The sequence below is a fragment of the Lagenorhynchus albirostris genome, chromosome 11 (assembly GCF_949774975.1).
Source record: "Lagenorhynchus albirostris chromosome 11, mLagAlb1.1, whole genome shotgun sequence".
Taxonomy (NCBI): Eukaryota; Metazoa; Chordata; class Mammalia; order Artiodactyla; family Delphinidae; genus Lagenorhynchus; species Lagenorhynchus albirostris.
In genome coordinates this window covers 52,250,939-52,274,505 of record NC_083105.1, presented here as the reverse complement: position 1 = coordinate 52,274,505, position 23,567 = coordinate 52,250,939, and the positions used below count along the sequence as shown (strand labels likewise).

At 38.4% G+C, this 23,567-nt stretch overlaps 1 protein-coding gene across 1 annotated transcript in view; it reads right to left on the bottom strand.

The window, feature by feature from the left end:
- Positions 1-23,567, bottom strand: part of C11H12orf56 (chromosome 11 C12orf56 homolog) — a 60,586-nt gene that overhangs the window by 5,507 nt on the left and 31,512 nt on the right. Inside the window, 5 exon segments of the mRNA XM_060167035.1 lie at positions 542-616; positions 926-1,000; positions 3,094-3,217; positions 16,978-17,067; positions 17,705-17,811. Coding sequence (XP_060023018.1) covers positions 542-616; positions 926-1,000; positions 3,094-3,217; positions 16,978-17,067; positions 17,705-17,811 — 471 coding nt within the window.

The following is a 23,567-nucleotide window of genomic DNA, read 5'->3' as shown; positions in this document are numbered from 1 at the left end:
TATATCTTTCTTTATTACGAGAGATTTAAAGCAAGGGATGACATAATCAGATTTTTATTTTGCATTGGTTCCTCTGACTGTAGTCCGGTGAGAAGATAGGACAGACCATGTAGATGCAATTATAGTGCCAAGGAGAGAGATGGTGATATTACAGACCAGGATGGTGGCTGCCAGGGCAGAGTGGCCCGAGTATTAAAAGTGTTATATTCGTACTTGCCAACTCACACTCAGTGTTTAAGATAAATGTTCATTTTTTTCACTTAATTATACAGCCAGTATTTTAATATTCTGTTTTCTGCATATATCTTAGGGCTTTTCATTAAATAAAGATCACGTTTAAGGTGTCATTTCAGTACCTTAAACATTCAGGCCCCAAATATAAAAACATTTTATTTTGGTTAATAAAATCATCAAATTTACATTTTCTTCTGTTTTATAAACTTGACTACTTACAGAGAAATTTTGTTTTATTAATTAAGCACAAGAGCATCTGTTTCATTAGCCTTGAGTGGTAGTTTTGTTTCTGCTTCTACGTACTTACTATGGGAGGACGACTTTGTAGAAAGGACATCATCCAGCTAATAGCAAACTTTGATGACCCCAATCCAAGATTTCCCTAAAAGATTCAAGGAAATAAACAAGTTATATTCATGAAGTTCAAGTTTTAAAAAGATACCTAAAAAGATATTCATTCTCAAATATATTTTATCCTGATTAATCAAATCTTTAAAATCAGTATTTAGGAAAATAAGCTAGATGAACACTTAAGAGCAAAAGCAGTACTATCATTTAAATCAACCAATTTTGGAGATTATCTCTAATACAAACATTTTTAAGGTATATTATTAATCATATTATATATATCATATGATAGTCATGACATATATAATAATCACACAATATAGTATGTATAATAAAAACGTACCTGCTGAAAGACAAGAAGTATCTCATATAAAAGTGCTGTAGCTGTATCTGTGTATTCCAGGATAAGCTTCTGTAACTAGAATTTTAAATAGTAATCAATGCAATATCATTGGCAGAGCCAGAAAATGATCATTTCTCCTGGTTCTCTTTAAGTATTTATAAAAGAATTTATGATCAACAAAAAATATCAGTGTGGTTAATTTTCTTGTTCTGTTTGATTCAGTCATTCTCAAAAAAGTGGCTCTCATAAAATGAGTGCACATTTAATAATGGCTAAGAAAGTAGGTCAGGGAAAGAAGATACAAGGTCCTACAGAATACTAACACAAAAAAAATTGCACACTTAATTTGCAAAATCATTCAGATCAGCAACCCTGCTTCCTTTCAAGAATGTAGAAATTTGCTCCCCAGAATTAAAGTGGGAGATTCTCTGGGGAATTTAGTCTTACGCCCATCTTGAAGGATAACTCCTTCTGTGGTATGGGTAAGTATAGGGTTAGAGACATTTTGTTGCTGTTGTTCTCAAGAAATCCAAACAGTTGGTGAAGCTGTCTTCTAGCCCATAGGCCACTTGGTGCATGAGAAAGAACTGTGCCTATAGGCATGCTACAGGCCAACACATTTTCCCTGGCGGTATTCTTTGCAAGGAAGAGCTCTATTTTGAAATCTCCCACTCTATTAGACCTTGGAACCAGAATTTATATGATTTGCTCATGGCTTCACTAATAGCCCAGGTGCAAAAGGTCAGCAGATCCAAAAACAGGAAATTCAGACCTATCTATACTGCCCACTAAATATTTTCATATGGAAATATCAAAGGCAAATCAAATAAACTAATCCAAAACCAAGCTCATTATTTCCCCTTTAAACCTACTCTTCTTGTTGTAATTCTTATCTGTCACCCAGACCAGAATCTAGAAGTCATCTAATCTTAACTCTTTATCTTCCCATCAACTTATCAACTCAGTTTCCTAAAAATTTCTGGAATCTTTCCTCTTCACAACTACTATCCCTTTTTTTCATTTATTTATTCAACAAACATGCATCAGACACTGTACTAGTTGGAGTACTGTACTGTACTAATGGAGAGTAACAAGAGACATGGTTCCTGCCCTCATGGAATATACAGTCTAGTGGGGAACAGACATCAGTCTAATAATCACATAAATTGCATAGTTACAAACTGAGACAAGGGCTCTGAAAGAAAAACACAAGAAGGTAGGAGAGCTCTAAAAAGAAAGCCTAGTTTTGTTTAGGGGTCAAGGAAGTCTTCCTTCTTGCCCATATCATCCCTCACCTGAACTACAGCACTAGCTTCTTAACACCTCTGTCTGTCAGTCTTGCTTCCATCCTCCTCTTTCATCCCTAATTCCCTCACTCCACTGTTGATATTGGTATCATAGACGCTCTGTATACAGTCTGCTATAACACATTGATGTTATATTTGACTAACATCTGTCTATCCAACTCGACTCTAAACTAATGAGGGCAGAGATTGTGTCTATTTTGCTTCTCGTTTGGACCCCACTGCCTAGCACACTGTTTAGCTCATAACAGTTGCTCAATAAATATTTATTGAATGAATGAGTGTATTTAAGAGTTTTCTAAAACATAACTCTGATTGTATGTTCAACAACTATGAAATCATGTCCCATCCTTTAAAGAAATTCTGTGTTGGCCTACTCAAAATAAACTAATAATAACCTGATTTATTCTCTCAGAATAAGTGCATTATAGGCACTTTGATATGTCTAATGTTTTAGTAAAACTTTAGAAAAATAAGTAACTAAGTTTGCACTACTTAGATAGGTAAGGAAATGGTAAACTAAGGCAAGAACGTTAATCCTAAAATCTCTAAGACAGTGCTTTTTTACCCGTTAGACCCTTGCTGTGGAATTATATATGTAAATATTTTATATAGAGACAAATATAAACAGATTTATCTAATGTATAAAGAATAATAATTTTTCTTAGTATGCATACTTTAAAACATATGAAATGGATATAATAGTAATATTGACAGAATAGCTATCTAAATTTTGAGATTAATAACAACGTATTTACTCTTTGATTTAATTATCTTTCTATACTCTACGATGTCAAGGTCCACATAGAAGAACCCAGGACCCCTATATATTGTAGGTAGTCTATTCCAAAATTCTCCTCTCACCTCAGCATCAAAAGACATCTCAACTAAAGCTGAATCAGCCACCAACTGGATGTCAAACACAGGACAAGATTTTGGACTCTGAGGCTCGCTAATTAAAATTACCAAGAGGTTAAATAGTGTTCCCCTGAAAAAAAAAAAAGGCAGTTAATGAGAAAAGTTAAAAAAAAAATAGCAGTGACACTAAGTTTGCAGAAACTGAGTGTAATTATACTTACAGGTATGAAGCATTGCAGACCATTCTTTTTTTTAATTGAGGTATAGTTGATTTACAATATTATATTTGTTTCAGGTATACAATATAGTGATTCAAAAATTTTATAGATTATACTCCATTTATAGTTATTATAAAATATTGGCTGTATTCCCCATTTTGTACAATATATCCTTATAGCTTATTTATTTATTTTTTTATTTTTTATTTTTTTTTTTGCGGTACGCGGGCCTCTCACTGTTGTGGCCTCTCCCATTGCGGAGCACAGGCTCCGGACGCGCAGGCTCAGCGGCCATGGCTCACGGGCCCAGCCGCTCCGCGGCATGTGGGATCTTCTCGGACCGGGGCACGAACCCATGTCCCCAGCATCGGCAGGCGGACTCTCAACCACTGCGCCACCAGGGAAGCCTGCTTATTTGTTTTATATGTAGTTTGCCCTCTTAATTCCCTATGTCTGTCTTGCCCCTTTCCCTTCCCTCTGCCCACTGGTAAGCACTAGTTTGTTCTTTATATCTGTGAGTCTGTTTCTTTTTTGTCAGATTCATTAGTTTTATTTTTTAGATTCCACATATAAGTGATATCACAGTGTTTGTCTTTCACTGTTTGACTTATTTCACTAAGTGTAACACCCTCCAGGTCCATCCATGTTGTTGCAAATGGCAAAATTTTATTCTTTTTTAGAGCTAAGTACTATTCCATTGTGTGTGTGTGTGTGTGTGTGTGTATACACACACACACACACATATATATACACACACACTACATCTTCTTTATCCATTCATCTGTTAATGGACACTAAGGTTGCATCCATATTTTGGCAATTATAAATAATGCTGCTATGAACATTGGAGTGCATGTATCTTTTCGAATTAGTGTTTCTCATTTTGTTTAGATATATACCCAGGAGTTGGGCAATTCCAGTTGGAATTGCTGGATCATATTGTAATTCTATTTTTAATTTTTTGAGAAACCTCCATACTGTTTTCCATAGTGGCTGCACCAATTTACATTCCTACCAACAGTGTACAAGAGTTCCCTTTTTTCCACATCCTCACCAACATTTGTATTTGTGGTCTTTTTGATGATAGTCATTCTGTCAGATGTGAGGTGCTATCTCATTGTGGTTTTGATTTGCATTTCTCTGATGACTAGTGATGTCGAGCCTGTTTCATGTGCCTGTTTGCCATCTGTATGTCTTCTTCGAATAAATGTCTTTTCAGGTCTTCTGCCCATTTTTTAATCGGGTTGTTTGGGGGTTTTTTTTGCACTGAGTTGTATGAGTTGTTATATATTTTGGATATTAATCTTTTATCAGTCATATCATTTGCAAATATTTTCTCCCATTCAGTAGGTTGTCTTTTCATCTTGTCAATGGTTTCCTTTGCTGTGCAAAAGCTTTTAAGTTTAATTAGGTCCCATTTGTTCATTTTTGCTTTTGTTTCCTTTGCCTTAGGAGACAGATCCAAAACAGCATTGCTACAATTCATGTCAAAGAGTGTTCTGCCTATGTTTTCTTCTAGGAGTTTTATGGTTATGGTCTTACATTTAGGTCTTTAATCCATTTTGAGTTTATTTTTGTATATGGTATGAGAAAATGTTCTAATATCATTCTTTTACATATAGCTGTCCAGTTTTCCCGGCACCGCTTACTGAAGAGGCTGTCTTTTCTCCATTGTATATTCTTGCATCCTTTGTTGTAGATTAACTGACCATAAGTACATGGGTTTATTTCTGAGCTCTCTATTCTGTTCCATTGATCTATGTGTCTGTTTTTGTGCCAGTACCATATTGTTTTGATTATTGTAGCTTTGTAGTATAGTCTGAAGTCAGGGCGCACGATACCTCTAGCTGTTTTTTCTCAAGATTGTTTTGGCTATATAGGGTCTTTTGTGTTTCCATACAAGTTTTTAAATTGTTTGCTCTAGTTCTGTGAAAAATGCCATTGGTATTTTGATAGGGATTATATTGAATCTGTAGATTGCCTTGGGTAATATGGTCATTTTAAGGATATTAATTCTTCCAATCCACGAACACAGTATATCTTTCCATCTGTTTGCATCATCTTCAATTTCTTTCATCAGTGTCTTACAGTTTTCTGAGGTAGGTTTCACCTCAGAAAACTATAAGGTAGATTTACCTCCCTTAGGTAGGTTTATTCCTCCTTAGGTAAGTTTATTCCTAGGTATTTTATCTTCTTGATGCGATTGTAAATGAGATTGTTTTGTTTTTTATGAAATGGTAATTCATCATGGTTTTTTAAATTGATGTATAGTTGATGTACAATATTATATAAGTTACAGGTGTACAGTATACTGATTCACAATGTTTAAAGGTTCTACTCCATTTATAGTTATTATAAAATATTGGCCATATTCCCCATGTTGTATAATATATCCTTGTAGCTTATTTTATACATAATAGTTTGTACCTCTTAATCCCTACCTCTATATTGCCCCTCCCAGGATTGTTTTCTTAATTTCTCTTTCTGATAGTTCATTGTTAGTGTATAGAAATGCAACAGATTTCTGTGTATTAACTTTGAATCCTGCAACTTTACCAAATTCATTGATGAGCTCTAGTAGTTTTTAGTGGCGATTGCAGATCATTCTTGACTGAGCTTTTGTATCCCTAGACATGCAGACAAATGTCTAGTGATAAAACATTTAAGTGAAAATATAATTTCTTGGTCTTTTGGTTCAGAAAAAATATAGTTCTAGAAGTTCACTTAGCTTGGAAAGCTTAGGGAATCTGGATTTAAGGGAAATTTGAGTGATTTAAATTATAGCAGTATTTCCCAAAGGGCTTTTTATGGATTACTAATTCCAGGCAATATTATAGTCAAAATGGGTTCTGTGGTCAAAGGAAGTATGGGAAATACTTGGGTAAGCCAAGTTCACTGGATAGTTTTACTACAGGACTTCTCAGAGATTTTATATCTGTTTATCTCTGGGACAAAGAAACAGTATGAAGCATTTCTTAAAACGCTTATCTCTTAAGTTTTTTGACTCGAGAAACCTTTTTTTAACAAAGCATTTCAGAGGTTTACTGTTCCACTAAAGATCACTAGCTATTAGTGAATAAAACTAGTATTAAACTTGAAGCCTTTTGATTTCAAACAAAAATGTGGACTGTTAGTACAGTCCACTAACGTATACTAATAACTCACTTAAATGTTACTATATATTTGAATAATATATCATAGTATTTGAAAATAAAAAGGCACACACACACAAAATCACAATTCAAAACGTGCATCCTGAGAAGCTGGGTTAGTAACCCTATTTTCATATGTATAGTACAACCCATGTATGGTTGAAAAGGAGCTGAAGGCAGACCACTGAAAATATCAGTTGCCTAATTGAAGTCAGTATCAGAGTAGCTTTGACAGATAGGAGCAATAAAAGAATTTACATACAGGACTGTATAAAAATTCTCTATAACCTTAAGCATTCCTTTCATAATGGAATAAAGAAGAATATAAACAATCCTTGTTTAGTAATATTTGAGGCTTCCTAATCTTTTTACAATCATTTAAATCATTACCATGATTAGAAGTTTACCAAAATTCTACTAGAAATATAATTCCCCTCGTTTCTCCAACTCAAAAAACAAGTCTAGGGCTTCCCTGGTGGCTCAGTGGTTAAGAATCCGCCTGCCAATTCAGGGGACACGGGTTCAAGCTCTGGTCCGGGAAGATCCCACATGCCGCAGAGCAACTAAGCCCGTGCACCACAACTACTGAGCCTGCGCTCTAGAGTCCGTGAGCCACAACTACTGAGCCCATGTGCCACAACTAATGAAGCCCACATGCCTAGAGCCCGTGCTCTGCAACAAGAGAAGCCACCACAATGAGAGGCCTGTGCACTGCAAGGAAGAGTAGCCCCCGCTCACTGCAACCAGAAAAAAGAAAGCCTGCGTGCAGCAACAAAGATCCAACACAGCCAAAAATAACTAAATAAATAAATTAATTAATTAAAAAAAAAACAAAACAAGTCTAGTTCTCATATCTGCAAAAGAAGTTAGAACATTGTCAGTTAGCACATCGCTCAAAAAAGCAGGATATGTCCTACAGGATATTTGCTAATGTTTGATTCAGGCTGTTTTATAAAACAGCCAGTCTATTTTCAGAAGACACTTCCAAAATCAACAAAGCACTCCATTTAGAAGCTTTTCCTGATATTAAGTTTGAATTGACATTCCATTCACTGTTATATTTAATTATAGTCCTTTATTTTCAGCAACAGCTTCATTTCAAAGTATCGTATATCCTAGGCTACGGGAAGGAACTCTCAAATTCTGAGTCACTTGCTGTGGTAATACATGAATTCAACCATAAGGATACTGAAAAAAAAGAAAGGATTATGGCATATTTCAAGAATACAATGAAGTGGGTTGAACAAATAAAATTTCTACTTATGAAAAAAATAAAGAGAAAAATGCTGAAATGAATAAATGCTTTTTTATTTGCTCAAATGGAATTTAATTTGAAATCTATCCCTTCTGCCAACTCAATTTAAAATCCATTAAGCCAATAATAGATAAAAGAATTTTAATCTAAAATGGTAGTTTCATCCTGACTTATTATAATAGACTTACTATAGGGTTGACATCACACCCTTAAAAATGGTACCAACAGTTTGATACTTTCATTGTTTAGATTGTTATTATTTCTAATATAAGAATTTTTAATGTGTTAAAGTATCTTAAAATACAGACTTTGAAGGGCAAACTCATGGTCTCATAAGTCATCTTATGTTATTGTGGTAGGCAGAATTTTAATATGGCTTCCAAGATTTTCATCCCATGGTATATACACTATATGATCCCTTCCCCTAAAGTATGGTCAGGACCTGTGAATCTATTAGGCTATCACTCTTGTCATTATGTTATGTTAGATGAGAAAGGTGAAGAGATTTTGCGAATATAATTAAGATCCCCAATTAGTTGACTTTTGAGTTAATCAAAGAGAGATTATCCTGAGTGGGCCTGATCTAATGAGGCGAGCCCTTTGAAGGAGAGTTTAGGCCTTTCCTGAGCTCAGAGATACTCCTGCCAAGAAGCAAGCTGTCATGAGTTTTACAGCTATAAGGAAATTAATTCTGCTAACAACTACCCAAATGAGCTTGGAAGAGGGCCCCAAGCCTCGGATGAGACTGCAGCCCCAGCCAACACCTTGATTGAAGCCTTTTGAGACCCTGAGCAGAGGATCCAGCTAAGCTGTGCCCAAATTTCCTGATATACAGAAACTGTGACATAATAAGTGTATGTTGTTTGAAGCCACTAAATTTGTGGTAATTTGTTACATGGCGATAGAAGATTATTAGTTGTATTAAACATTTATGGTGGTAGTTAATGGTATAGGTAACATGATTTGACCCCATGAATATCAAAATTGACTGAAAAGTTAGTGTTACAACCAGACTCTACTATAGCAATATAATATATATATCAAAGGACATGAAAAGAATTAGACATATCAGGAAAGAGGCTTGATGTAGTAGGGCTGATGTGGTTGAACCAAGTTAAGACAGAACAATTAAAATGCGACACTTGGGGCTTCCCTGGTGGCGCAGCGGTTGGGAGTCCTCCTGCCGATGCAGGGGACGCAGGTTCGTGCCCCGGTCCGGGAGGATCCCACATGCCGCGGAGCAGCTGGGCCCGTGAGCCATGGCCGCTGAGCCTGTGCGTCCGGAGCCTGTGCTCCGCAATGGGAGAGGCCACAACACTGAGAGGCCCACGTACCAAAAACAACAACAACAACAACAACAACAACAAAATGCGACACTTTACAACAGAGATTGGTAAGAATGATTTTCTCCATCTTGGATAAAGAAACATAAGGACCAAAAGGTGGACAAAAAGGGTAACATGACTTAGCAATACTTTCAGTGTGGGATAAGATGTAAATATCATTCATAATTTTGAATCTCCCTCTTGGAGATTGGGAAAATGGCAGTACCATCAACTGCATAAAGAAGTATGCAGAGAAAATAACAGAGTATATTTTCCTTGTATGCTGTAAAGCAGGGGTCAACAAACTATGGCCTGCAGTCCAAATAGCCTAGAACCTGTTTTTGTAAATAAAGCTTTATTGGAACACAGCTGTGCCCATTCCTTTTCATATTGTCTGTGGGTGCTTTTGTGACAATGGCAGCATTAAGTAGTTTCAACAGAGACGATATGGCCTGAAAAGCCAAAAAAATTTACTATATGGCCTTTTTTTTTTTAATTTTTGGCTGCATTGGGTTTCCGTTGCTGTGTGCGGGCTTTCTCTAGTTGTGGCGAGTGGGGGCTACTCTTTTTTTTTTAATTTAATTTTATTTATTTTTTATAAAGCAGGTTCTTATTAGTTATATATTTTATACATATTAGCGTATATATGTCAATTCCAATGTCCCAATTTATTCCACAGCCACCACTGCACCTGACACTTTCCCCTTTGGTGTCCATACGTTTGTTCTCTACATCTGTGTCTATTTCTGCCTTGCAAACCAGTTCATCTGTACCATTTTTCTAGGTTTCACATATATGTGTTAACATACAATATTTGTTTTTCTCTTTCTGACTTACTTTACTCTGTATAACAGTCTCTAGATCCATCCACGTCTCTACAAATGACCCAATTTCGTTCCTTTTTATGGCCAAGTACTATTCCATTGTATATATGTACCACACCTTCTTTATCCATTCATTTGTTGATATGCATTTAGGTTGCTTCCATGACCTGGCTATTGTAAATAGTGCTGCAATGAATGTTGGGGTGCATGTGTCTTTTTGAATTATGGATCTCTCTGGGCATGTGCCCAGTAGTGGGATTGCTGGGTCATATAGTAGTTCAATTTTTAGTTTTTAAGGAACCTCCATACTGTTCTCCATAGTGGCTATATCAATTTACATTCCCACCAACGGTGCAAGAGCGTTCCCTTTTCTCCACACCCTCTCCAGCATTTGTTGTTTATAGATTTTCTGATGATGCCCATTCTAACTGGTTTGAGGTGATACCTCATGGTAGTTTTGATTTGCATTTCTCTAATAACTGGTGATGTTGAGAAGCTTTTCATGTACTTCTTGGCCATCTGTATGTCTTCTTTGGAGAAATGTCTATTTAGGTCTTCTGCCCATTTTTGGATTGGGTTGTTTGTTTTTTAAATATTGACCCAGCACCACTCATTGAAGAGACTGTCTTTTCTTCATTGTATATCCTCGCCTCCTTTGTCATAGATTAGTTGACCATAGGTGCGTGGGTTTATCTCTGTGCTTTCTATCCTGTTCCATTGATCTATATTTCTGTTTTTGTGCCAATACCATATTGTCTTGATTACTGTAGCTTTTTAGTATAGTCTGAAGTCAGAGAGTCTGATTCCTCCACCTCCATTTTTTTTTCCCTCAAGACTGCTTTGACTATTCAGGGTCTTTTGTGTCTCCATACAAATTTTAAGATTTTTTGTTCTAGTTCCATAAAAAACGCCATTGGTAGTTTGATAGGGATTGCATTGGATCTGTAGATTGCTTTGGGTAGTATAGTCATTTTCACAGTATTGATTCTTCCAATCCAAGAACATGGTATATCTCTTCATCTGTTTGTGACATCTTTGATTTCTTTCATCAGTGTCTTATAGTTTTCTGAGTACAGGTCTTTTACCTCCTTAGGTAGGTTTTATCCTAGGTATTTTATTCTTTTTGTTGCAGTGGTGAATGAGATTGTTTCCTTAATTTCCCTTTCTGATCTTTCGTTGTTAGTGTATGAGAATGCAAGAGATTTCTGTGCATTAATTTTGTATCCTGCAACTTTACCAAATTCATTGATTAGCTCGAGTAGTTTTCTGGTGGCATCTTTAGGATTCTCTATGTATAGTATCATGTCATCTGCAAACTGACAGTTTTGCTTTTTCTTTTCCAATTTGTATTCCTTGTGTTTCTTTTTCTTTTCTGATTGCCATGGCCAGGACTTCCAAAACTATGTTGAATAATAGTGGCGAGAGTGGACATCCTTGTCTTCTTCCTGATCTTAGAAAAAATACTTTCAGTTTTTCACCATTGAGAATGATGTCTGCTGTGGGTTTGTTGTATATGGCCTTTATTATGTTGAGGTAGATTCCCTCTATGCCCACTTTCTGGAGAGTTTTTATCATAAATGGGTGTTGAATTTTGTCAAAAGCTTTCTCTGCATCTATTGAGATGATCATATGGTTTTTATTCTTCACTTTGTTAATATGCTGTATCACATTGATGGATTTGTGTATATTGAAGAATCCTTGCATCCCTGGGATAAATCCCACTTGATCATGTTGTATGATCCTTTTAATGTGTTGTTGGATTCTGTTTGCTAGTATTTTTGCATCTATATTTATCTGTGATATTGGTCTGTAATTTTCTTTTTCTGTAGTATCTTTATCTGGTTTTGGTATCAGCGTGATGGTGGTCTCATAGAATGAGTTTGGCAGTGTTCCCTCCTCTGCAATTTTTGGGAAGAGTTTGAGAAGGATGGGTGTTAGCTCTTCTCTAAATGTTTGATAGAATTCGCCTGTGAATCCATCTGGTCCCGGACTTTTGTTTGTTGGAAGATTTTTAATCACAGTTTCAATTTCATTACTTGTGATTGGTCTGTTCATATTTTCTATTTCTTCCTGGTTCAGTCTTGGAAGGTTATACCTTTCTAAGAATGTGTCCATTTCTTCCAGGTTGTCCATTTTATTGGCATAGAGTTGCTTGTATTGTTCTCTTAGGATGCTTTGTATTTCTGTGGTGTCCGTTGTAACTTCTCCTTTTTCATTTCTAACTTTATTGATTTGAGTCCTCTCCCTCTTTTTCTTGATGAGTCTGGCTAAAGGTTTATCAATGTTGTTTATCTCCTCAAAGAACCAGCTTTTAGTTTTATTGATCTTTGCTATTGTTTTCTTTGTTTCTATTTCATTTATTTCTGCTCTGATCTTTATGATTTCTTTCATTCTACTAACTTTGGGTTTTGTTTTTTCTTTTTCTAGTTCTTTCAGGTGTAAGGTTAGATTGTTTATTTGAGATTTTTCTTGCTTCTTGAGGTAGGCTTGTATTACTATAAACTTCCCTTTTAGAACTGCTTTTGCTGCATCCCATAGGTTTTGGATCTTCGTGTTTTTGTCATAATTTTTCTCTAGGTATTTTTTGATTTCCTCAGTGATCTCTTGGTTATTTATAACATATTGTTTAGCCTCCATGTGTTTGTGTTTTTTATGTTTTTTTCCCTGTAATTGATTTCTAATCTCATAGCGTTGTGGTCGGAAAAGATGCTTGATATGATTTCGATTTTCTAAAATTTACTGAGGCTTGATTTGTGACCCAAGATATGATCTCTCCTGGAGAATGTTCCGTGCACACTTGAGAAGAAAGTGTAATCTGCTGTTTTTGGATGGAATGTCCTATAAATATCAATTAAATCTATCTGGTCTATTGTGTCATTTAAAGCTTGTGTTTCCTTATTAATTTTCTGTTTGGATGATCTGTCCATTGGTGTAAATGAGGTGTTAAAGTCCCCCACTATTATTGTGTTATTGTCAATTTCCTCTTTTATAGCTGTTAGCAGTTGCCTTATATATTGAGGTGCTCCTATGTTGGATGCATATATATTTATAATTGTTATATCTTCTTCTTGGTTTGATCCCTTGATCATTATGTAGTGTCCTTCCTTGCCTCTTGTAACATTCTTTATTTTAAAGTCTATTTTATCCAATATGAGTATTGCTACTCCAGCTTTCTTTTGATTTCCATTTGCATGGAATATCTTTTTCCATCCTGTCAGTTTCAGTCTGTATGTGTCCCTAGGTCTGAAGTGGGTCTCTTGTAGACAGTATATATATAGGTCTTTTTCTTGTATCCATTCAGCGAGCCTGTGTCTTTTGGTTGGAGCATTTAATCCATTCACGTTTAAGGTAATTATTGATATGTATGTTCCTACTACCATTTTCTTAATTGTTATGGGTTTGTTTTTGTAGGTCCTTTTCTTCTCTTGTGTTTCGCAGTTAGAGAGGTTCCTTTAGCATTTGTTGTAGAGCTGATTTGGTGGTGCTGAATTCTCTTAGCTTTTGCTTGTCTTAAAGTTTTTGATTTCTCTGTTGAATCTGAATGAGATCCTTGCTGGGTAGAGTAATATTTGTTGTAGGTTCTTCCCTTTCATCACTTTAAATATATTGTGCCACTCCCTTCTGGCTCGTAGAATTTCTGCTGGGAAATCAGCTGTTAACCTTATGGGAGTTCCTTGTATGTTATTTGTCATTTTTCCCTTGCTGCTTTCAATAATTTTTCTTTGTCTTTAATTTTTGCCAATTTGATTACTGTGTGTCTTGGCATGTTTCTCCTTGGGTTTATACTGCCTGGGACTCTCTGCACTTCTGGGACTTGGATGGCTATTTCCTTTCCCATGTTAGGGAAGTTTTCGGCGATAATCTCTTCAAATATTTTCTTGCGTCCTTTCTCTTTTCTCCTTCTGGAACCCCTATAATGTGAATATTGTTGCGTTTAATGTTGTCCCAGAGGTCTCTTGGGCTGTCTTCATTTCTTTTCATTCTTTTTTCTTTATTTTGTTCCATGGCAGTGAATTCCACCATTCTGTCTTCCAGGTCACTTATCCGTTCTTCTGCCTCAGTTATTCTGCTATTGATTCCTTCTAGTGTATTTTTCATTTCAGTTATTGTAATTGTTCATCTCTTTTTGTTTGTTCTTTAATTCTTCTAGGTGTTTGTTAAACATTTCTTGCATCTTTGCCTTCATTCTTTTTCCGAGGTTCTAGATCATCTTCACTATCATTATTCTGAATTCTTTTTCTGGAAGGTTGCCTATCTCCACTTCATTTTGTTTTTCTGGGGTTTTATCTTGTTCCTTCATCTGGTACAAAGTCCTTTGCCTTTTTTTTTTTAATTAATTAATTTATTTTTTGGCTGTGTTGGGTCTTCGTTTCTGTGCGTGGGCTTCCTCTAGTTGCAGCGAGTGGGGGCCACTCTTTACCGCGGTGTGCAGGGCTCTCACTGTCGCGGCCTCTCTTGCTGTGGAGCACAGGCTCCAGACGCGCAGGCTCAGTAGTTGTGGCTCACGGCCTAGTTGCTGTGTGGCATTTGGGGTCTTCCCAGACCAGGGCTCGAACCCATGTCCCCTGCATTGGCAGGCAGATTCTCAACCACTGCGCCACCAGGGAAGCCCTGCCTTTTCATTTTGTCTATCTTTCTGTGAATGTGGTTTTACTTCAACAGCCTGCAGAATTGTGGTTCTTCTTGCTTCTGCTGTCTGCCCTCTCGTGGATGAGGCTATCTAAGAGGCTTGTGCAAGCTTCCTGATGGGAGGGACTAGTGGTGGGTAGAGCTGGCTGTTGCTCTGGTAGGCAGAGCTCAGTAAAACTTTAATCTGCTTGTCTGCTCATGGGTGGGGCTGGGTTCTCTCCCTGTTGGTTGTTTGGCCTGAGGCGACCCAGCGCTGGAGCCTACCCAGCTTTTTGGTGGGGCTAATGGCAGACTCTGGGAGGCCTCACACCAAGGAGCACTTCCCAGAACTTCTGCTGCCAGTGTCCTTGTCCTCACAGTGAGACACAGGCACCCCCACCTCTGTAGGAGACCCTCCAACACTAACAGGTAGGTGTGGTTAAGTCTCCTATGGGGTCACTGCTCCTTCCCCTGGGTCCTGATGCGCACACTACTTTGTGTGTGTGCCCTCCAAGAGTGGAGTCTCTGTTTCCCACAGTCCTGTCGAAGTCCTGCAATCAAATCCCGCTAGCCTTCAAAGTCTGATTCTCTACGAATTCCTCCTCCCGTTGCCGGACCTCCGTGTTTGGGTGCCCGACATGGAGCTCACAACCTTCACTTCCGTGGGTGGTATAAGTGTTCTCCAGTTTGTGAGTCACCCACCCAGCAGTTATGGGATTTGATTTTATTGTGATTGCGCCCCTCCTACTATCTCATTGCGGCTTCTCCTTTGTCTTTGGATGTGGGGTATCTTTTTTGGTGAGTTCCAGTGTCTTCTTGTCAATGATTGTTCAGCAGTTAGTTGTGATTCCGGTGCTCTCGCAAGAGGGAATGAGGGCATGTCCTTCTACTCCGCCATCTTGAGCCAATCTCTTGGAGCTGCTTTTGATGTTAATCATTTGACCAACAAGACAAATTCAGGATTTAGTCCAGAGTATAGTTGTCACTGAGACACCTGCTCCCTGCAGATCCCAGAAGCTTGTGGGGGCCCTCCGGGGGCTACTGTTTGTTGTGGTGTGCGGGCTTCTCATTGCAGTGGCTTCTCTTGTTGCGGAGCACGGGCTCCAGGTGCACAGGCTTCAGTAGTTGTGGTTTGCGGGCTCTAGAGCGCAGGCTCAGTAGTTGTGGTGCACAGGCTCAGTTATTCTGCGGCATGTGGGATCTTCCCGGACCAGGGCTCGAAGCGTGTCCACTGCATTGGCAGGTGGATTCTTAACCATTGAGCCACCAGGGAAGCCCATACTATATGGCCTTTTGCAGAAATGTTTGACCATCCCTGCTATAATGCACAGTATGCCCATAGTCCCTGGCACATAGCAAGTTGCTTAAGGTATGTTAATGAGTATTATCATTAAAATTTATTTGTAAAGGTCTCTAATAAATAGCCTGGACAAATATTACTAAAAGTTCTTATTCTTCCCTCTGGTTTAAATGTTTCAGAGTCCATGGCTCTCTTCCTTCTTCCACCTTCTAGTACAAGAAATGTAGATAAACAATTGATATGGGTAGAAAAAAATTAAGATTTTAGTCAGACCATTGCCCGAGGGTGTAATTCATAGCCTATAAATCTCACAAAAAGGTCAAGCAGATAATATGGAAGACATGCAAACACATACTTTCTGTGGCAAAGAATGCTGTTGTCCCTCACTATACGTTCTTCCATTCTTCCTTTAAATTACAGATGTCCCATTGCCATCTATAGTTTAGCTAGGCACACAGCTGTCCAACGACAGACGCATTTTGCAGCCTCTTCTGCAGCTAGAAACACCATGTGCCTAAAGTTCTCACCAACAGAAGGTAAGCAAAAGTCTTATACGCCTTGCTTAAACAGGAAAGTTGCTTGCCCTTTACTTCTCTTCCTGATTCCCACAGGGAGTTATAAAAGCAAGCAATTTAGCCAGCTAACCATGAGGACAAAGATAGCATGATAGAAGATAGCAGAGCAACAAAAAGGAGGGAACCTAAGTCTCTGGCTGATCTTGTAGAGGAAAAGCATGGCTATTAACTCGGGACTGTTATGTAAGAATGATGTAATTTCTATCTTCTTTGGGCCACATATCTTGGAGTATCTTACAACAGCTTTCCCTCCAATGTCATTCACTCCAAGGTCACACAATTATATACTAAAGGGAGCTACTATAGTTCCTGCCTTTGCCATGTGGATAAAAGTGTACTCTAGAAAATTCTAATAGAGACCCCCTCGTTTTTAACGTATGATGGTTCATTTGGTCTTTTTCAGGCAATGACAAAAGATAAATTTATGCTAACAAAATCTTTGTGCCCCCAATAATCAGAGAGGACTCAGTATGTTAATTAATGTATTCATCAAAGAAGGAAGTGAGACAAAAGAGTTTAATATATTTACAAGGGGATTGAACAGAGAAGTCAAGAGAGTTGAGTTCTGGAAGACACTCAGTAGAATAGTTAATGGGTTGCAACTACAAGGTCTCAATTTTTAAAAGGCCTTACTTCTTAGCTGCCAATGTGTTCAGGGGTGATGCCTCAGTTTCTGTTTCTCTGAACATCAGTCCCAGAGTCTGTATAATTTCAATGCATGCCCTAGAAAACAAAGAGAAAAAAAATCACAGAAATGGCATGATTTCATTGTAAGTTAAGAATTCCACAAAATCAGTAATGCTCAATAGAACTGCATTCAGATAGCCATGTAGAAAAAAGTATAGGAAGGAAATTCTGTATGTTAAATTGCCAACATTGGTTGAGTGTCTACTCTGTGACTGCTACATAGTAAGCACTCAAAAATATTTGTTGAATGAATGAATTAATAGGTGCATGTCAGGATTAAAAGTCATTTACATATTGATTTTTGCACTTATTTTTTGCAAAGTTTTAATGATAATCACACTATTTTTAAACTACATTTAATAATTTTAACTGTTTCAAGTAGTAATTTCTGGCTCAAAATTTCAAAGGTAAAAAAGGGAATACAGTGAAAGGTGTCTTTTATTCAGACACTCATTTTTTTCCCTTTTGGGACAGCCAGTATTACTAGTTTCTTGTGTAGTTTTTCTTTAACTATACAATTAGAACAAAATAAATGCTGTTTTTAAAAAATCTATGTGAAGCAAAACTTGCTGCCCTATTAATCATTAGTACAGTATATATTTTGCCCAGTGCCTTCCATGTATCTTGAACATCCTAGGGAAAAAGCATCTATGATTATCCAGTTAGTACTTACACCAGCTCACCAACACTTTGGCTTTTATTTTGATGTGCATTCTTATCCCTAGACTCTGGCAAGTACTCATGAAGTTTGTTTACTAGGAAATAAAAAAGGTCACTGGTCTGTGAAAGCAAGCAGGAAAGAAGACGGTAATTAAGGTATCTGTTGGCAAAACTCTCAATTCTTACATAATAAAAATAAGAAGAAATGATTTGTTCTTCAATTAGGGAGAAAGTGATTTACATTCTCTCTCATTAACACTAGCATAACCCAAATTGAAAATATACTTTTACTTACAACCAGAAGACCATTGTCCTGGTGAACAGAGCCAGAGCTAAAACCTAGCGGGTGACGCTGAGAGATGCCTTCTAGGCCCAGCTTCACCATTAATAGTGAAGATCATCCAGAAGTAGGTGTATAACGTTAGGCCAGTCATTCAGTCACCTTGGAATAATATTAAATGGGGGCCACTATATTTCCTGCCTTTCCAAAGTAATTTGGCCTTTGTGAGGACATAATGAAATAATGGCTAGAAAAGCACTCATTTAAAACTGTTTACTAAATTCAGAAACAAATGTACAGCAGTGGTATAGCCCATGAAGATGGTGCAGAATGATTTTAATACTTCTGTTAATACAGTGGAAATGTAGATTGCCACTTCTGCCAAAATAAACACTGACTTAAGAGTGTGGGAACCAGTTTTTTTTGTGTTCCTATCCAGTCTCATGAGATAATTGAGCATGAAAATAAGCACAGGCCCATGAAATCAGGCAAGTTGGTACTAATGAGAATTGGATATAATTGCTTCTCTTTTCTATTCCTCTACTGTTCATTTTTTCCCCAGCACTTTCTGTAAGGTCGGATCTTAACAAACGGCACCGCGAAACAGAGGAAAGCTTCAAGTGAGCTTTATTAGGGAGCGCTCCCGGGCGAGGCTCACTGGTCCAAGAGAAAGGGGCCAGAGAAGTCGCACGGGTTGGGCAAGATTTTATAGGGGAAGAAGGGAAAAGGGTGTGGTGAATCTGGGAGGGCGCAGGGTATTCCTTATTTGGTGGTCTTTTCGGGTATCCTGGGGGACCGTTAGTCCCGCCCCTCGAAAGGCGGGAAGGCTGGGCCGGGTGCAAAGTCCCCAGGTCAGTTCCTGGAACTGGGTGGTCCGGAATGTCTCCAGGTCAGTTTCTGGAACTGGGTGGTCCGGAGAATTTCGGTCTGATGCAACCTGTGAATCTGATTGTGTTCCCCTGCCTCGGGCCAGTGGGCCTTACACTTTCGTTTACTAGTGGCAACTTAGACTCTTCGTTTAGACAGGTATATGTGTGCTCAGAAGAGGCTGAGGACGGCAAGTGGAAAGAGGGAAGGACAAAAGGAGCAGGACGTACACCTTGGCCCTCTCAGGAGTGCTGGGGTTGCAGAGGGTGGTAACTTTACACGCTGACTCTGGAGCCAGGTTCTTTGAGTTCAAATACCAGCTCTGCCACTGGGTAGCTGTAGGACATTTGGCAGATTACTTATACATTCTGTGACTTTTCATCTCTAAAATGGGATTAATAGAATCACCTCATGAGGTTGATGTTAGGATTAAGTAAGATATTATTTGTAAAGCCTGAACAGTACTCAACATATTGTATGTGCTTAATAAATGTCCGTTATTATTGTGATCTCCCACCGCTCAGTGGTTCAGGAATTTTCACTTATAAAATATCTTCTGCCTACCAGCAACAACATGAAAGAGTCTCAAAAATATTATGTCAAAAGAAGCCAAACACAAAAGTGTACATAGTGTACAATTCCATGTAAGTGGAATTCTAGGACAGGCAAAACCAATCTATGACGGATGACAGAAAGTACAATAGTTGCCTGAGGCCAGGGGTCAGAGGAAACTGACTGCCAGAGGGCACGAGGTAGCCCTAAGGGGTGATAGAAATGTTCTCAGTCTTGACTGGGGTGGTGTTTATACAGATATATACATTTGTTAAAACTCTTTACAATGCACTCAAAAATATGTGCACTTTATTATATGTAAATTGGACGCCAGTATTTCTCCAAAGAAGATATACAAATTGCCAATAAGCATGGGAAAAAATGCTCAACATCACTAATCATTAGGGAAATGCAAATCAAAACTATTAGTTACCCCCAACACCCATTAGAATGGCTACTATCAAAAAATCAGTAAAGGGCTTCCCTGGTGGCGCAGTGGTTGAGAGTCCGCCTGCCGATGCAGGGGACACGGGTTCCTGCCCCGGTCCGGGAAGATCCCGCATGCTGCGGAGCAGCTGGGCCCGTGAGCCATGGCCGCTGAGCCTGCGCGTGTGGAGCCTGTGCTCTGCAACGGGGGAGGCCACAACAGTGAGAGGCCTGCGTACCGCAAAAAAAAAAAAAAAAATCAGTAAATAACAAGGATGTGGAAAAACTGGAGCCCTTATGCACTGTTGGTGGGAATGTAAAATGGTATAGCTGCTGTGAAAAGCAGTATGGCGGTGCCTCAAAAAATTAAAAATAGAATTACCATATGATTTAGCAATTCTGCTTCCAACTATACTCCCAAAAGAATTGAAAGCAGGGTCTCAAAGAGATACTTACACACCCATGTTCATAACAGCATTATTCACAGTAGCTAAAATGTGGAAGCAACCCAAGTGCTAATCAATGGATGAATGGATAAATAACATGTGGTATTACATACCTGGAATATTATTCAACCTTAAAATGAAGGAAATTCTGACGTATACTCTAACATCAATGAATCTGGAAGACATCATGCCAAGTGAGATAAGCCAGTCACAAAATGACAAATGCTGTATAATTCCTCTTACATGAGATATTTAGAATAGTCAAACTCAATAGAGGCACAAAGAGGAATGGTGGTTGCCAGGGGCTGGGGGGAAGGGGAAATGGGGTGTTGTTGTTTAATGAATATAGTTTCAGTTTTGTAAGATGGAAAGAGTTCTGCAGAAGGATGGTGGTGATAGATATACAACATGAGTGCCTAACACTGAACTAGACACTTAAAAATGGTTAAGATGGTAAATTTTATGTTATATGTATTTCACCATAGTTATTAAAAACTGAAGGAAAAAAAAACTTCATGAAGAAAAAAAGAATGGTTGGGAAATAACATGTCTAGAGAACTCTTTCATTCATTCATTGAACATGTAACTATTGATTGCAGCCATGTGGCAGGTACTATGCTAAGTAATGAGAATAACACCTTAAGCAAAACTGACAAACTGGACATGGTGTCAGTACTCCTAAAGCTTGCAGTTTAGTCAACCTGTACAAAAGTGTTCTCGTAATTTAAAATTTTTCTTGTAATAAAATTGAAGAATAAAAATTACCTACAGAGGAAAATTATACCCCAATGAAGTTGATTTTTAAAAGGGAAAATGATAAACATTTGACCCTTGAACAACACGAGATGTGAGTATAACTTACAGTCAGCCCTCCATATCTGCGGTTCCACACCTTGGATTTAACTAACCATGATCGTGTAGTAGTTTAGTATTTACTATTGAAAAAATCAACATATAAGTGGACCCAAGCAGTTCAAACTAATGTTGTTCAAGGGTCAACTGTATATATTATGATTATATAATATTATATTGTTTATTATATGATTATAATAATTGTATTATTAATTATAAGAATATGCCTATAGTTATTCATTATATTAACTTTATTTATTTATTTTTGCGGTACGCGGGCCTCACTGTTGTGGCCTCTCCCATTGCGGAGCACAGGCTCCGGATGCGCAGGCTCAGCGGCCATGGCTCACGGACCCAGCCGCTCCGCGGCATGTGGGATCCTCCCGGACCGGGGCACGAACCCACATCCCCTGCATCGGCAGGCGGACTCTCAACCACTGCGCCACCAAGGAAGCCCCTATTATAATTTTTAAATATATATGTATAATTTCCCATCCTCTTACCCAAGAACCAAAAATTAAAGCTGCCTCTAATTTCCCCACCCCAGTGTGGGTTCTTAAGGGAGCTTCACATAAACTTACATTCTGCAGGGAGCCCAGCACAAAGTTGGAAAAAAACACTGCTTTAGCTTAAGGCTATGATAACCATTTAAATAAAAGAGCTCCTAAAAGAAGATTAAAATGTTGAGTTTTACTAGTCATATTTGTTAACTCTGTGTAAATGAATATGAGACTAGATTTTGGTTGCAGGTTAGAGAGAGAACATAAGGCTACCAGCTCTGAGGGACACAACGTACTCCACTGAAGTAGGGAAAGACCCCAAACAGGAAGACTACCCATGTGCCTTTTATTTCCCTCTCTATTCACTTTGACCTTTCATTTTTGACAACTAAATTAGAAGATCTTCTATTGTAGTCCATCTAAGGATATTACATTAAAGAACGGCTGCAGAATTTTCAAGTAAGAAGCAGAACATGAATGCTTTACTCCTAGACTTCCAATCAGGTAATTTTTCACAAGAGAATAAAATTTCAATTTATTATGAATTGACTGTGCAACCTGATATAGGCAGGCATTATGTTAGGCCTTAGGGAGAATACAAAGATGAGTATGACACATGCCTGTCCTGAAGAAGCTTATAGAATACTATGGTAAATTAAAAAATATACCAAGCAAAAGGGAGAATGTCTGTGCTAATTCCTGAGGGTAGGGACTGTGTCTTAGCCATGGTTGCATTTCTAGTGCCTATTGCTACAAGCACAGAATAGGCATGCCATAAATGTTTATTGAATCGTTAAAGAGAAAGTACTATGGGAGATGCTGTAGAGCTGCATTGTCCAATACAGAAGCCGCTAGCCACATGTGGTTATTTACATTTAAATGGACTAAAACTGAATAAAATTAATGTTTCACTTCCTTGGTCACTAGCCACGTTCAAGTGCTTAATAGCCGCGTGTGGCTAGGTGGCTACTTTATTGAACAGTGCAGATTATAAAATATCAAGGAGAGTTCTAAGGCACAGAACTGCCATAACGGATCAAAAAGAGGAAGGTACCAAAGTTCTCCATTGAGGAAAGGCAGAAGAACAGCATTTGAGATGAGCCTTGGAGAATGAATGGGTAGGATTTTAACAGGAGAAAATGGAAAGAGTATCCTAGAGAAAGCAATAGTAGGGGAAAACGTGGAGGGGCTGGGAAGGGCAGGGTGTTCCAATCATTTCACATGGTTCAAGCTTTTACAGAAAAGGGGTGAGAGTGGTGAAGTGGTGGGTTGAGTGGGCTAGACCTGGTTTTATTCCCTTTCTCTGCATCCCTCTTTTCCTCCACAGCCGAGGCCACATGCTTCAGGCCTGTTTTAAGATTGGAGACACTTAAGACCAACATCTGGTATTCAGCATCAACACCCTTCTTCCGAGTCTAACCCTTAGGTGGTAGCTCCGTTCTCCTGCCTAGACATCTGCTTTAAATCAATCCCCTGACTGTGTCCAGGTTGTCTAGGTGGCCCTCTTCTTTGGGCCCTGAGCTAAGTCCTTTGCCAGTCCTTTCCCAGCTACTGACTTTACTCTTGACTTTGTATCGTTGCTACTCCCCCCAACCCCACATTCCATGAAGGCCCTGTTCCCAAATCCTGAACGTGCAGATCTTCCTGGTGCCAAATGTTTATGCAGACATCTGGGTGTAATCCACCCACATGCTATAATGCCCTGATATTTCTCATTTTGCACATTCTCTTTGTAGCGATCACTCTCGTCCTTGGGCACTGTGCCTTCTCCCTTCTGGATTCGTTTTCCCAGTGGCTGCCCTATGCAGATGTTGGCCCCTTCCTGATAACCCACCCTGCTAAAATAAAGGCCATGCCTGTCCAAACTTGGAATCTGTGACAAGAGGTCAGTAGTGGAGAGCCTTAAATGCCAAAGCCAAAGTGCTTGCACTTAATAAGGAGAACCTCAAGAAG